The sequence below is a fragment of the Phaseolus vulgaris genome, chromosome 8 (assembly GCF_051622355.1).
Source record: "Phaseolus vulgaris cultivar YP4 chromosome 8, ASM5162235v1, whole genome shotgun sequence".
In the NCBI taxonomy this organism is placed as follows: Eukaryota; Viridiplantae; Streptophyta; class Magnoliopsida; order Fabales; family Fabaceae; genus Phaseolus; species Phaseolus vulgaris.
The window spans coordinates 60990564-61006414 of NC_143505.1; the positions used below are offsets into that span (position 1 = coordinate 60990564).

The 15851-nt window shown below is 28.7% G+C and overlaps 2 protein-coding genes across 2 annotated transcripts; one reads left to right on the forward strand and one right to left on the reverse strand.

The window, feature by feature from the left end:
• Positions 1-2019: 2019 nt before the first annotated feature.
• VTC5 (GDP-L-galactose phosphorylase VITAMIN C DEFECTIVE 5 (VTC5)) lies at positions 2020-5787 on the reverse strand. The gene is made up of 7 exons (XM_068628864.2): positions 4890-5787; positions 4169-4281; positions 4018-4077; positions 3491-3733; positions 3145-3330; positions 2784-3032; positions 2020-2607 (listed from the first exon to the last, which is right to left on the reverse strand). Exons 1-7 carry the CDS (start codon positions 5011-5013, stop codon positions 2281-2283), a joined length of 1302 nt encoding a protein of 433 aa, XP_068484965.1. The 5' UTR covers positions 5014-5787; the 3' UTR covers positions 2020-2280.
• Positions 5788-15023: 9236 nt separating this feature from the next.
• On the forward strand, positions 15024-15851 carry LOC137824324 (uncharacterized). Its single transcript, XM_068629910.2, has one exon. The coding sequence runs from the start codon at positions 15078-15080 to the stop codon at positions 15627-15629; it is 552 nt and encodes a 183-aa protein (XP_068486011.1). The 5' UTR covers positions 15024-15077; the 3' UTR covers positions 15630-15851.

A 15851-nucleotide genomic window follows, 5' to 3' on the forward strand; every position in this document is an offset into this window, starting at 1 on the left:
CCAATTTATACAGGTTTATCAAGTTAACTTGCTTTTCTAACAAGCCAAAAGAGCGTGTTTTTCATGCATGGTTATGGACGGTGGACCTTATCTGCACTCGCTTTTATTGTTATTAGAAGGGAAGTTTTGTCAGCTAGCTCTGTGCTTTTTGAATATGAGTTGGGTGGCTTAACGCTTTTACGTTCATCCATCCTCAAAATAAGTCACTTCACTACCGTTTCTCATTTATTTTCGAGGCTATCTTAATGAGAGTTTGTAAAGTTTATTAGACCACTCGCTATCGAACCGGACCATTTATAACATATTGTCCCACGCACGAGTTGTCACTCTTGGTGTGAGAAAGGTTGTGTTGGATATCTCACATTCACTATAGATTAAAGCATAGATTAAAGCATTTCATAGTTTATAAATGAATACAGATCTCACCTCATAAGCCGGTTTTATGAAGTTGAGTTAAGATTAAAATTGATTTCATAATAGATATACTTGCAACAACTTGCTAATCATGCTCAATCTATAACCATCAACGGTTACGTTCAAGCAACGCGTCACATGAAAATGGAAACGCCTTCTAAAAGCACGGTGACAACCCCACGAAATTCTGTATCAGGTTATGGTTTTTGAGCATCAAGTCATCACCTTAATTAATGATCATAATTAATGTTATCAGTGTAAGAAAATTAGATCTAAAGAAAGAAACGCGCTTTTACTTTTTTTACTTTAAGCAGAATTTGAGGACGTTTAATAAAAGATATAACTGCACAAAATTGCCCAGTTCCCCATGGAACCACTCGTCTCATAACCAACGTTATGATCTGATATTCAGACAAAGGGACCACAATGTGGATGCGTACCACAGCATCATAACCAATTTAATGTTAGGAATCACAATTCTAGTAAGATTTGATGAAGTGAGCAATTCTCACATTCCTCTTAGGAAAAAAATGTCACAATAAGCAAATGGAGAGTAGTATAAGAGATTTTTTCTAATTTTACATTCTTTTAGAATCTTTTTGATGCACCAAATAAGTGTATTTTGCACATATTCAAAGATATGCTGTGTGAGAGTACTGCTGCTGAACACTACCAAATGGATAAGAAATCATTTATTGTCCCATTATAGTTCATTAATTACTAAGTGCGTTTGGGTGGGCACGTTTCCCTTTCTGAGATGAGTCTGTGCCTTTGTCCTAAAACTTACAAAACTTGAAATGAATTACTAGAAAATCAAGGCACTAAATTTGACATAACCATCAAACGCGTCTCAGTTTTAGGACATCTTAGCAGAGCAACAACGTATAATGTTTGCAGCATCATACAATCAATTTGAAGACCAACTCGTCAAAAAATCTGCTTTTAGTCTATCTGGTTTCTTGTGACATTTGTACGACATGTATCGGCAGTGAAGTATTCAATTCAATACATATTGTTTGGGTCTATCACAATTCTAATACGGTTCTAACACATTTCCAACACAATTTTAAAAAGGACAAAGACACTGAAATACTAAAAATTCAATCTTATTGTATAAGTTTTTACTATAATTATAGAAATAAAAAAAAAAATTCAGTCATACTTTGATAGAACAACAACTTTCTATACTATGACTAATAAAACTAGGATTTACCAAATTCTTTTTTTTTCATTCGTGATGATTTCAGACCTAAAATAGGAACTGAATGGGCTAACTTTGGACCTTTAACATAGTTTAAAAGTGGACTTTCATAGTATAGGTAACTGTTGTCCTAAACCCTAAACTCTAAATCCTAAACCTTATCATACTTATTCACATAAATTTATATTATCAATTCATGTAATTCACCATGTATAGATACGTATCGTGTGTCATATTTTTTAGATTACACGTGTTAAAGAGTTCAGGTTCGTAACATATCAACTATTCGCGTTTGTGCTACATAGATTAATATACAAAAATAACATTCATTAGACACTGAAGCCCGAAAAAGGGCAAGTGAAAATTTCATCATGGAGAAACACATGCTGCAGTTTGATTTAGCCTTGAACAAACAAACAGATACCTGAATTTATTATTTCTTCAAGCATGAAAGACACAACAGACAGTCAAGTCAAGCACAATCACCAACACTACTCAGGTGAGCAGTTATTTCATCGATTTCCACATGAATACATAAAACACACGACCTTAAGGCTCAAGCACAACACAATACTACAACTTAAAAGTGATATAAATCAGCAAATTATTCTTAGAATGCTGCACAAATCCTGAATTTTTGTTCATAGTGGTAGCTAGAGACTTGTTTACTGAAGAACAACACATTCTTGTGAACCAGCAACCACCACCACAGTAGAGTGTGCACTTGAGCTCACTGCATCCTCTTCCTTGTCACGCTGAACATTATCACCACAGTCAATGGCTTCAAAAATAAGGTCGTTGACTTCTTGAAACCTCTCTTCAGAGAGAGACACCTCTGCAAGAAGCCTCCAAGCATTGCCTTCAGATGCCTCGTCATAATCCTTCTTCCTCTTTAAAACCATGTGCCCACTAATTTCCCACACTGCAGGGTTCACTTGGGTGTCAAGAAGCTCAGCATCCACTTCTCCAAGAGCTTGTTTCTCTGCATAACACTGTTCATATATTTGGTAAGATAAGTGATATATTAACAACTTGCATCAGTTGTATAGTGAAACAAGTTGTGAATGTATAATTATTGATTTGGTAAAGAGAAGTAATATATTGACAACTTGCATCAATCTACAACTCCATTTGCCTAAAATAGATTAGGAAAATTCATTTAGTTTACCTGTGGTAACAGAAACACTTGCTTTCCACAGTCAGAAATAAGAACATTGAATGGTATATTATTGTTTTGAAGACATATGCAAGCGTCTGAAACAACATTTGATAAATCTTCCACAGTATCTCCACCCTCAAAGACAAGACCTCTAACTGGATACTTCAACAGTTCAGATATCTTCACCCCGCCATTTAAATTTGCAATTTTCTTAGTGGGGGCCTTCTCAATGGGAAAGGGCAGAGCCAAATAGTAAGCCTGCATATATCCATGTCAAAAAGTCATGAAATTTCAATCTGATTACTGAAAGAGTAGTCTTGAACAACAACACATCTACATAAACCTACAAGTGGTAATTGAGTATCAGTACCTGGAAGTGAAGATGGTTAATAGTTGCAAAAGCACCCAAGCTGTTGTAACCCAATCGAAAATAAGGATTATCAGCTTCCACTGCCATGTGAAGTGCAAGCAGGAAGCTCTCACGGTCAATCCTTTGGGGCAAACACTCAAATATGCGTGGAATCAGCAAAACATGCCCATACTCAATAGGACTCACCTGTTAAGAAAATAAACAAACAAACTATTAGATGATAAAAAGATCACATAATATTTTACATTTTCAGTTATAATTTACTGTATAAAACTAATACAAACATCATCACATGCAATGCAATGACTAATAATCAACCCATAAGGAAAAGGTTTGGTATCCATACATTGATGGCAACAAAACTGGGAGAATTATCAACATCAACTGGAGCATTTGGGAAGAACTGGATTTGTCCATCGTCACTAGCTTCAAATTGGAAGAGAACCTCTTCTTGCCCAACTTTGGTAAAGTTGAATTTGCTTTCATCAAAGGGCTGCAGAACCTTATCAACTCGGAATTCAGTTGGTCTCTTCTTGAGGTGACGACCCTCATTAAGCTGAGCAACGAAACCATATTCACCAGGAATCACCTACACCAAAATCATATGAACTTTAAATCTAACTAAACCTCATAAAACTGGTTTATATGGTAAAAGATTTGACTCAACCTCATAAAACAAACTTATAAGATGATATTTGACTCAATTTCATAAAACAAACTCAACCTCATAAAACCGACTTATAAGATTAATTGCTTTAATTTGTAGTCGATGTATGATTTTCAACGACGACAAAACACATCACACTCATAAATCATACCAACCATATCTATGGAGAGAAAGACAACATTTAGAAAAAGGAAAACAAAGCCAACCTTGGTTTCGCAGGCAGTCACATCATAGCGGAAAAGTCCTTTCTGCATGCGATCTTCCCACTGCCATGAAACGGTAAACAACACTTTACAACAAAGGGTAACAAAAGAATATCACGTTAACCGTTCTCCATCACCAAAATTCCATGGTTACCTCTCCAAGAAGAAGCGAGTCCAGGAATGCCACGGGAGGCTCCCCGCATTCTTGCAGAGCCAAATCCTTTTCATTAACAACCTTCTTAAAAGCATACAGAGGAAGCTTTGCATCTGTAAACAAAACAAAAACACAAAGCACAAAAAATAAAACAAAAAGAAAACACATGAGATTCCTGGATCCAACTCACTTTACAGGATAAAGTAAGATATACATAATTTTTTCATGAGAAAATCAATTGTTTTAAGATTCCAAGAATATTCATACCAAATCGTGAATATATTAAAATATCAACTGTTCGTTTTCTTTTCAACTACCGCTACTAGATATATGTTTGGTTTTTCACGTGGGTTGCTCCCAAGTCAGTTTCGTAACCCGTTTGCTTACCTTAAAAAGAAAGGTTAAGTTTATATAGAGAATTTATTCTTAACTAAACCTCATAAATTAATTTATATAAGGTGAGGTGTGTAGTTATTTATATACTATTAAATATATTAATTGTGGAAACATATTATGGGATCTCAAAAAATACTAACTTTTTTACTAATAAAACTCTTTAGATACAAGATTTCAACTCAAGTTTGAGTCAAATCTAAATTCGTAAGCTTTTATTTCACATATGCAGCAAGTAATTTAGCCTCAATCACTTTAAAATAGGCAATTGCATATATACAAGCAAACTAATAACAGTAATGAAAATCAGTTGGAGAGAAAGAAGGACCTGGAAGGCAACAAGCTTTGAGGCAATTCCGACCACAACCTCCGACGGGACGAGAAGTGTCGGCGGCGCCGTCTTTCTGGTAGTTGGAAACGACAGTAGGAACCCTCTTGATTTTGAGCATCATTTTTGTGAAATCGAAGAAAAAGAAGAAGAGAAAGAAGAAGAAGAAGAAGAAAGAGCGAAAGTGTGTGCGCTGTTAAAGATGTTGGTTAAGTGAGGAGAGGAAAAGGAGAAAGAAGAAGAAGCTAGCAGAAGGAGGAGGAACCGCCACCGGCGAGGAAGAGGAGGTCGGAGGGACTACCACCTTCGGACGGGAGCGCACCACGCCCACCGTGCGGCGAAGGGTTTGCGAGAATTATGCAACCCGTCCGTCGTACAGTTGGGACATGAATGAGAAAGCGAAAGACTCTTAGAATAGCCGTGATGTCTGCAACGTGTTCTTACCGGGTTTCAACCCAATCACCTCTTCTTTCTCTTTCTGGTTTCTCTTTGAACTCTTCAACATGCAAACTTCCCTCGCTTCGTTTGGATAAGGTATGTGTGAGTCTGAGTCTGAGACAGAGGAGCATGTGGGTGTGTTGTTATATAGATAGATAAGACTTAGAGGTTAAGAACTCAAAGTGTTGTGTTGTGTGTGTGTGTGCGTGCTGAGAGTGAATGAAAGAAAACAGAGTGTGAGAGAGAAGAGACAATGATTGAAAGAGAGAGGGTGGTTTCGTTCTTTTGTTTCTATTTTGCTTTTCTTTTCACATTGTTTCCGTAAGCGTAGGACCACTATATCAAGAGAATGCTCCTTCTTCCACGAATATTCCGTTACAGAATCTTTTCTCCCACTTCTAATCTTAATAATCTCAACAATTCAAATATCCTTTCCTATTTTTTTAACAAAATATTCGATAAGATATATTATCATAACAATATAATATATAATAGGTAGTTACTTTTGTTACCCCACCTTATCATAAATTAATTCTTTCTCGAATTCTCCATCTCTCCCTGTTAATAAATATTTTCGGTTACTACGTCAATTAGTTTGGACTCTTATATATGGATTTGGACTTGTCTCGACTATAGGATATAAATCATCATTTCAACTATTGGATCTAGTTTAGTTTTTGACTTTCAAGTCCAAAATTACTTTCGAACGTGTACCTACAAAGACTCTGATGATACAGTCAAAATAAATTTATTTAATTATTAAATAAAAAACATTACTTATCATTTTGTTTGATTATAAGATAAAAAAATAATACTCGTCAGATAAATAGAGTCAAGTTGTTGTTGAAGTTTAACTTAACTTTTACTCTTCGCATCTTATCGTTATTAAATATATTTATAGTATTTTCAACCTATGTATTGAATTTTAAAACTATGTTATCTTATTTTATCATTTATTTATATTATTTTATGTCGACCTAATCCGTACAGTTACCTGAAACATTTGTCGTTAATTTATCACGTGACCAAATTTTTTAACAACATTTTATATATACATTGTGTAAATAATTAATAAGCATTACACATTATTAAATTATTTATATAAGTTAGTTCTAGAAAGTAACATAGTGTATGCAGCTTCCCAACTTATATGAATCCAAATTCCAGTTGTGTTTTAATTATTGCCTCCTTTGACTACCAACACCACTGTTTTTGGTCTTCTTACATCTCATGATTAAAAGTTGGCTTAAATATAATTTTAACTATTTAACAAATTAGTTTTTTAATATTTTTACAAAGTTTATCTTTTGTGTTTGTGGTTATATTTATTAACAAAATTAGAAAAGTACACTATATTAATAAAATATTTTGTTAACAGTATCAGGGTTACATCATCATCATCGAATTGACTTAAATGTTTTAGATAAAAAAAATAATAAAAAGTTATGATATTCTGACATCATTACTCCATCTTATACCCACAATACAAATAAGATGCAAAATGTTTAAAAACTAAAAAAATTATAAATTTTTATAAATAATTAAAATATTAATATTTATTGGGATATTGAATAAACATTTTCAATAACAAAAATATAATGATAAAAATGGAAACGTACATGAATTAAATATATATATATATATATATATATTTATAGGAATAAAGAAATTTTTAAGCTGTTAATATGTTGTATACTTTAATTTAAAATTAATATTAAATAAAATGGTTTACAATGTCTTATAGAAACGTGTTCTAATAAAAGTTGTAACGTCCAACTAGTACATTATACTACTTTTCTTTATAATCATGAATGTTATTTAATATTAAATTTATATATTGTATGCTATATTTAAATCTTGAATATTTTTTCACTCAATAAAAATGTTACCATTTTCTTTTTGTTCGTGTAACTTTTTAATTTAACTAATATTTTAAATTAGTTTTAATTATTATTTTTTAAATAATTTAGAAACTAAAATATTAAGAACTAAAATAATGATTAGATATCAATTTAAAAATTATTTTATATTTTTTATTAATAATAAAAACTACTTTAAATATTAATAATTTTTTTAATTTTTAAAATAGTCTCTAATTTAGTTTTTTTTATCTTTGAAATTAATTATAATATAATAAATTTTTTTAGTGATTTGATAAAAATAAAACAAAATAAAAAAATTATATTTCAGAAATATTAAAAACAGGATAATAAATTGTATAGTGAAAACAGAGAGACGTATAAAAAAAGCATAAAAAAATAAATACAACATGAACTTTGGCAAGAAGTAACTATTTATGCACATGATCCACTCAAATCAAGAGAGCATTCATTCTCCTTGCAGATGTTAATAAAAAAAGAGGAAGAGTGGCAAAAAACATGTCAAAATATGAACTCCTTCTCATACATTAAATATTGAAAACATGTCAAGATATTAATCATAATTATTTATTAAAATATATATCACGTTGGTTTTAATTTCAAATTTAATTTCTATTATTGTTAAATAATTTTTAAATTGATATCTAATTCTAACAAAAAAAAATTATCAAATTTATAATTTAAATAATTGATAGTTAAAATCTTGTAATTAATTAAATATCAATTTAAGAATTAGTTAATAATAATAAAAACTAATTTAAAAACTAATTTTTTTCAGTCTTTAAAATAGTTTCTAATTTAGTCACTATAACAACTAATTATTTTTTGTCTCTAAAATTGATTTCTATTTTATAATTTTATTGTAAAATAGGTTATAATTGGATTAAAAGTTTAATTATTTTTTATTCAATGTATACTATCCAACATTCATCTTTGAATATGCAGTGTAGTCTTAACTACATTTAAAAAATAATAACTTAAAAAATATCCTTATGCGATTACTTTGAAATATAAAGTGTGAGAATATGAATAATCATCTTATATATATATATATATATATATATATATATATATATATATATATAAACTTACATTAAAAAAATATATGTAATTTATTATTATAGATAACAAAGATGATGAATATTAGGGAGAGTTATCTTCTATATATTCTTAGTAATTTGTTTAGAGTTTGACAGATCAATAGATTTATTTACTTATCTTAATTGTCAAATATAAAAATTATCAGTAGCGAAAATAATCTCCTATAATTCATTATCTTATGAAAAAAGTATGACAACTTTTAATCAATTTTCTTTATCTTATGATCTTTGATTTACTAAAGTTTATTATATTTTTTTATCTCATAAAATATTTACAACTGTTAAATCTATTCTTATTACTTTTTATTTACACTATATATTTTTGCTATTATAATATCTTTTATATTTTCTTTATCTTCCAGCACATTTATAGCAATATAAAAAGGTTTCATAAGTCATGTATTATTATAATATATTTTTAAAAAAGTCAGAGGCAAGGTGTCGGAGCCACCCTTACACGTAGCTTTTGTAAATAAATTTTTTAAGGTCAACTTTTTTATTAGTTTGATTCAATATTAGTGATTATTTTTATGAGTAAAATATTCAGTAAATTAAATATTCACTAAAAAATCATAAAATAAAAATTAATTTTTAGTAAAAAAAATAATTAGTTGTTATAGTAAATAAATTAGAAATTATTTTATAGACTAATTTTTTTTTTTAAATTTGTTTCTATTATTGTTAAATGGTTTTTAAATTAGTATTTTGTAAACACAAATTTTGTTACAAAATTTATAAACTAAATAATTGATAGTTAAAATCTTGGTTGCTAATTAGATATCAATTTAGAAATCACTTAACACTAATAGAAACTGATTTAGAATTTTAGTTTCTAAAATGATATCTAATTTAGTTACTATAACAACTAATTATTTTTTGTCTCTAAAATTGATTTTTATTTCATGTTGTTCTTGTAGTGATTTATTTGTAAAAATATTACTGAGTAAATTTATCTGACTCAGTTCAATGAAAAGTTCTACTAATTAATGTAAAATGTTTATTAAATTAATTATAAGATTTAAAATGAACCCTTTAAACATTACATAAACCAAATTGAAAAGAAGAAGCTGTTCATAAATTCCACATATAGAGTTGTGTATAGAGTCTCGATCAAAACCTTTTTCAACGAATCCAAAAAGCATATGAAAAGTTGAAAATGAAGAAAAAAAATGAAGCGTTGTAATAAATACACGTAAATCTTGTGTGATGCACAAGAAAAAATAATTTTGATAATGTAGAAAATGTGAAATTTTGTGGACGTGAAGTGTTGGTGAGTTGCATGGTTTTGTCTATAGTGAATAGGTAAGCACATGGAAGAAGGTCTGAAATTTCTCTATCTTCACCAGAAAACAGAAAAGTTGAGTCCATGAAATTTCGAGGTAAATGAATGGCCACCAAAAGTTAAGTTCATTTCTGACCCCACAACACTCTCCACCCATCTTCAACCCACGTCTATGCATTACTCAAAACCACACACACTTTGCTTTTAATGAGAACAAAGTTAGATAAATACGACAAATTCTCCTTTTCATTACTTTGAACTCACACTTAGTATACAATTTTAGTTAAGTTTCTCAAATTCACTTAATATACAATTTTAGTTAAGTTTCTCAAATTGGATTCGGTTGATAAAAAAATATCATCCATCACGATTTTGTCCTTAAAAGGCATCTTGGTGGGTTGAAGATGAATGTTGGAGATCCCACGTCGACTAGAAATGAAAACAATTCATTGTATATAAGTGGGTGCAAACCTCAACCTCATGTGCCAGTTTTATGGGGTTGAGTTAGGCTTAAAGTCCATTTTCTTAACAATGAGAGAGTATATAAACACTATTATAGGATATTAATATATTTTATGTTGATTCATCGCTGACGTGGATGTTATACTATTATAATATAGTCCATACTAAAAATTCGTTGTTGCGTGTACCGGTCGAGGTCAGACGAACCACTTCACCCATTATAGAATTAATGCATCAAGGTAAATTAAGGAGGTATGCGGCAAATCAGGTCCATTTAAGTAATGATATACATTAGATAGGTCCATGAACTAGATAGCTCATTACAAACACTATAAAAAAACATGATTATACAAGAATGATGTATGTTTTATCAATATATTAATCATACTCATACAAAGCATTTACTTGGTCGTTGGATAACCTTTTACAGATACAAGAAAACATTACTGAGAGGAGAGTATCAATTGTCGGTAACAAGAGAGTATTTTCTAAGCCTTATACAATTAAGACAAAAAAGTATTGATTAAGACATATTCCAATAATTTCTTCACTCCAATTATTCAAAAAAAAATTAAAATTTGGATTAGAAATAAAAAATAATTTTACCCATTATAAATATTATTTACTTTAATATATAAGTTACACTTTCACATGAGAAATCCAACCTTCACTATTCAAATTATATTTAACTTTCATGTATTCTCAGCGTAAAGATTTACAATAATATAATACTAGTATTTAGAAATAATATATATAACACTTAAAACCATAGAACTTTTAATAACTACGGTGCTAAATCTCAGATAAATAAAAATTTAAAATTAATATTTGTCATGCTATTTTCTTAATTTAAAAGTAATTGTAAATTAAGACATTTTCAAATAACCATGGTTTTTAATATTGGCTATTTTTGATTATTTTTTTTCAAAATAACACACTTTCACTTTTTTTACTCCAATACCATGTACTGTGTCAAATAATCATCCCAATGACACGGGTTTTGAGTCTTAATTTTTTATTTAAAAATAAAATGAATTTTAAAATTTTAAAATGAATAAAAATTTAAAATCATCTAAAATTCGGCTCTTGAAATGAACTATTTTTTTTGAAAAAAATATACTCAATCAAGTTAAAAATTAAATTTTAAATTATTGTAATAAATCATATTATTTTAATAATTATTTGAGACATTATGTTATTTAATTAAAAAAATTATCGTGAATGTGTTTGTTATGATAGTTGTTGATGTCCTTTTGATAAGTTTTTGGCGTTAGCATGGTGTTGTCACTGTCACCATCGACATGGTGTTGTGAGAATCTTTTATATTGTGAGAATCTTTTATATTATCAGAAAACCATTTTTCCCATAATATCCATTATCTAGTGTTGTACCACTATGAACATTTTGAACCACACAACCATACTTTATTATCTGTTTCTTCCTGCACCCAACAAATTTCTCACTGCACTCAATTAATTTCAGAAAAAAAATTGTTTTATCCTTTTAAAAATGACTTTCAAATTATTTTTTCAAAATGTTTCTGAAACATACTTTTTGGAAGTCGTAAAATATATTCTCAGAAAATAATTTTTGAAATAGAAATTCTGAAAAAAAAAAATTCCAAAACGTATTATATAAAAGAATGTGTTTTTTAGACTATTTTTTTCAAAATATATTCTTAAAAGAGCTTTTCAGAATAACAACGAATTAAAAGAACATTTTTGTCATTATATTTAATTGATGGAATGTAAAGAGAAATTTGACGGGTGCAAGAAAAAATAGCCTAGTTTATTTTGTTTTGACCCACCAACCCATTGTCAAAAGGTCACATTACGGTTTTATTGGGCTTGACCCAAATTTTAGTTCATAAAAACGACTGTTTCTTCCTGCACCTCCGTATGTTCTTCTGGCACCCTATACAAAACATGAAAAATACTTTTTAATCCTTTTTGTGTCATCTCCTAGATTATATAATCTAAAAGTATGGATTTGATAGTAGCTACCAGATTATGTAATCTGGACGTGCATTTAAAAAAAAAAACTTAAGGATTACATAATCCAGAAGTTAGAAAAGATTTCTGGATCATGTAATTCGGAAGCTAATCATGCATATGAAAAAAAAGTTCCACATAAGTTAATACGAATGTGAAAAATGACTTCCGAATTACGTAATCTAGAATATTGCAAAGAGACATTTTTAGAAATACGAAAATTTATGGAGGTGGGAAAATAACATATGGAGGTGCAAGAAGAAACTGTCCATAAAAACGAATACGAAGATTTTTGCTATTTTCATTTCCTTTACTTGCTAAACTCACTCCCATTTCCATCTTTGTTATGTAAAATTGAAATATAAGTTTAATAACCAGGTTAAATAGAAAAAGGAAAAAAAAGTTGAAGGTGATACAAGAAAGAAGACTCTTAATTTTTGTTGAATATTGATGATCAATCCCTGAAAACATGAACAAGTCCCCGAAACTCTACTCATTTTTTTAAGGAGAAAAACAATAAAAGTATATTTAAATTTTTTGGTGATGCCATGAAGATAAGATACTTAGTCAGCTACACAACAAAGTAAAGACAAGGAGACATTGAACACAGTTCACACCACATTATGAAATTGGTCTGCAATTATTAGATAACTAAATCTATCTGTTTTTTTTTTTCTTTAATACTTTTATTTTCAACCAATTCGATCAAATATTCTATTCATTTTCCAAACATATAGCGTGTAGTTGGGCAAACTCAGAAATATAATAACTTAATCAAAAGTTTTAACTACACCAATTACTCCAATTTTGTATCATTTATAATATTTTTCTTCAATTCGAACAAATTTATTTCTTATAAAATATAGTTGTAATTTGTGATAATTACGTGGGAGAAAGTGCATTCAGTTTTTATTTCGTTTTTCTAGTTTTTCCTTTTCTTCATTTGTATTTCTTATCTCGGTCACTCATATCTCTTCTCTCGGTCATTCATGTATTTAAAATTATATTTCGATCTCTCGGATGTAAAGTGATATCTGCAAGAACATTCCAAAGATTAAGTTAATATTTGTGTTAATTATAAAAAAAAAATTAAAAACTGAACCAAACATTTAATTTATTTATATTAGTTGATAATGAACCTAGTCACCTTATTTTAATCTTTCTACTTATTTTTATTAACTATTTTTTATATTTAATTAATTTTATTTATTTTTTATATGTATTTTTTATTATTAATATTTGTAAGCTTTTTCTCATAATATTTTTTTTTATAAAAAACTTTTATGTTAGGTATCATTATGCTACTTGACATCTCAGCTAGACTGACACCTCAAATAACAACAATCATTTATCATCACATGAAAAAAGTATTATTAAAAATAAAAAAAAAATATAGAGACTATACCAAAATTCATATGTTAACAAAAATACAGAATCATTATATATTTTCACATAATATTTTTATTTGCACTTGTTTTTATCTTTTTCGACCTAACTTCTCAATATGCATACTTTGGATATTGGATATAAAAGGTTAAAGAGTATAAGAAAAATCATCAATTTGATGAACAATAGTGTTGTTAATGACAGACAAAATATTGCCAGTTTTTGCTATTCATATAAATACAACACTTTTAACAAGTGTTCACTCACGATACCATTTCTTACATTTGGTGAAGAATATATTTTAGAAACTAACTTGCTTTTATAATAAATTTTAAATACTTTATTTTAATATGTCGTTTCTCTAAATTTTAGAGAGTAACTATTGTTTAATTCTATTTTTTTTTTCAAATTTTACTAAAATCAGTTTTTATATTTTTAATATAAAAATCATGTTTTTCTTCTTCTTCTCTTTATTAACTCCTGTCTGTTGATTTGACTTCAATAGTAAAAAAATTATCGACTCAGTATTATTATTTTTTGAATGGTATGAATAGACTGATGTTATTATTGATATTGCAAAAGTTTTTTTTTCTTCCATATAGACTGATGTTATTTATCAGTTAATATTAATTATTTTTTATTTATTTATGTCAACAAATTTTTTCAACTTATATAAACCACTTGCTTTATTAACATCAATAAATATCAGTTTCAGTTAAGTCATTAAAACTCTTTTTCGATCAATACAGATAAGAGTACATATATTTTTTTTAATTAACATTAATAATAATTTTCTCAACTAATATTAATAAAATCTATTTATGGAGTTTAATATGTCATACGAAAACAAAACGAAATGATTATAATAAAAATAAATAAAAAACTAAAAAAATCCTAATATTCTATTTTTCGAAAGTCATTAGAAACTTGATGAATAAAATAAAAACTAATATAATAAAACGTATTTATATAACAACTAAGATTCTTTATTAATATCATTGAGACAATTTTTCGTGAAAAAATTAGTTGTTATTTATATAAATTATTTTCTCAACTATATGTTTTTATTTAAATTTTTAATAATTATTTGGTAAACATGTACAAAGTTGAAATAGTAATTTTTGTACTTATTATTTTTTATTCGATAGTAGTTAAATAATTTATGTAAATTCAAAATCATTCAAAATAAAATTGCAAAGTTAAATAATTTAAATTAAAAAATCATATTTTTTTTATATTGTACATTTTTTTTGTCACGATAGTTCTATTTTTTTTTTTTACGAATTGGTGAGAATTTTCTCAGAAGTGTGACCCTTACAATAAAAACATATACTTTACATCTTAATAAATTAATATATTTTTTAAATTTAAAAATATTATTATAAACAATGTAAAATATATGTTGTTTATTCTTGTGTTAAAAAAACTTGTCTGTTTTCTTAGAATATTAGCCCACACAAATATTTTTGTACTTTTGTTGACTGAAACACTGGCAACAACTATTATACACTGATGCAAGTGACTTTCACTGTTTGTCTTTTTCCTCCTTCATTTCTCTATTTACATCTCCACAATCCAACACTTTATTCCTATTCCAATTATTCTCTCCATCTTTTTCATCATTTTTCTTATTCTTCTTCTTCTAAGTCATGAAAACATTCAACAAATTTGAAATTCTAGTGCTCTTTGTCCTTGCTCTTCTCCTTGGGATCACACCCCTGTTACCTTCTTCTCTGAGGCCAACCTACCTTTACTTCATCTTCAATCTTCTCATCATTGCACTGGGAGCAGAAGCTGGTCTTCTCTCAGTTTTTTCCAAGCCTTTAGAAGACAGAAAGCAGCATGTTTCTGTCACCCAGAAAGCTGCAATGCCCCCAGAAGTGCATGAACATGATGAGGAAAGGGAAGAAGCTTTCAACATGTTAGGAGGTGGAAGTGGTGCCTCAGACCACAGTGATCAAAGGAAGGTTAAGGTTGTTGAAATGATTGGTTCTGATGCTGGTGTGAGTGAAGTGGATGAGATGAAAAAGTGTAGTTCAATGGCAAATGTTTGGATCATAGGAGGTGGAGAAAGTGAAGAGAGGGATGAAGAGATTGAAGCAGGTAATGGGCAAGAGTTGTTTGCCAAAGCTGAGGCCTTCATTGGGAACTTCTACATGCAGTTAAAGATGCAGAGAGAGGTTTATCAGGAACCCTTTTAGGAAAATATTACTTTTTTTTTTCTTTCCTTTTTAGAATAACTCATTTCTTGTATAAACACTGCTTCTGATTTTGTGGTTCTATTAGTTGGGAGCCAAAGAGAAATTATATACTGCTTCTGTGATATTTTTCTCCCACTGGGTTTGTACAGATTTTAATCTGCAACCAAGCTATGTTTATTAATTTTGTTCCGTCAATATATTTCTACATTACTCGAGGTCAAA

What these genes read in the sequence shown, in the direction of transcription:
- VTC5 (XM_068628864.2), bottom strand. Translation starts at nt 5,013, where the DNA reads ATGATGCTCAAAATCAAGAGGGTTCCTACTGTCGTTTCCAACTACCAG. An exon ending in CCAGTTTTGTTGCCATCAAT is followed by an intron (nt 3,331 to 3,490) that starts GTATGGATACCA and finishes TTTTCTTAACAG; the next exon opens with GTGAGTCCTATTGAGTATGG. An exon ending in TTAACCATCTTCACTTCCAG is followed by an intron (nt 3,033 to 3,144) that starts GTACTGATACTC and finishes GGATATATGCAG; the next exon opens with GCTTACTATTTGGCTCTGCC.
- LOC137824324 (XM_068629910.2), top strand. Translation starts at nt 15,078, where the DNA reads ATGAAAACATTCAACAAATTTGAAATTCTAGTGCTCTTTGTCCTTGCT.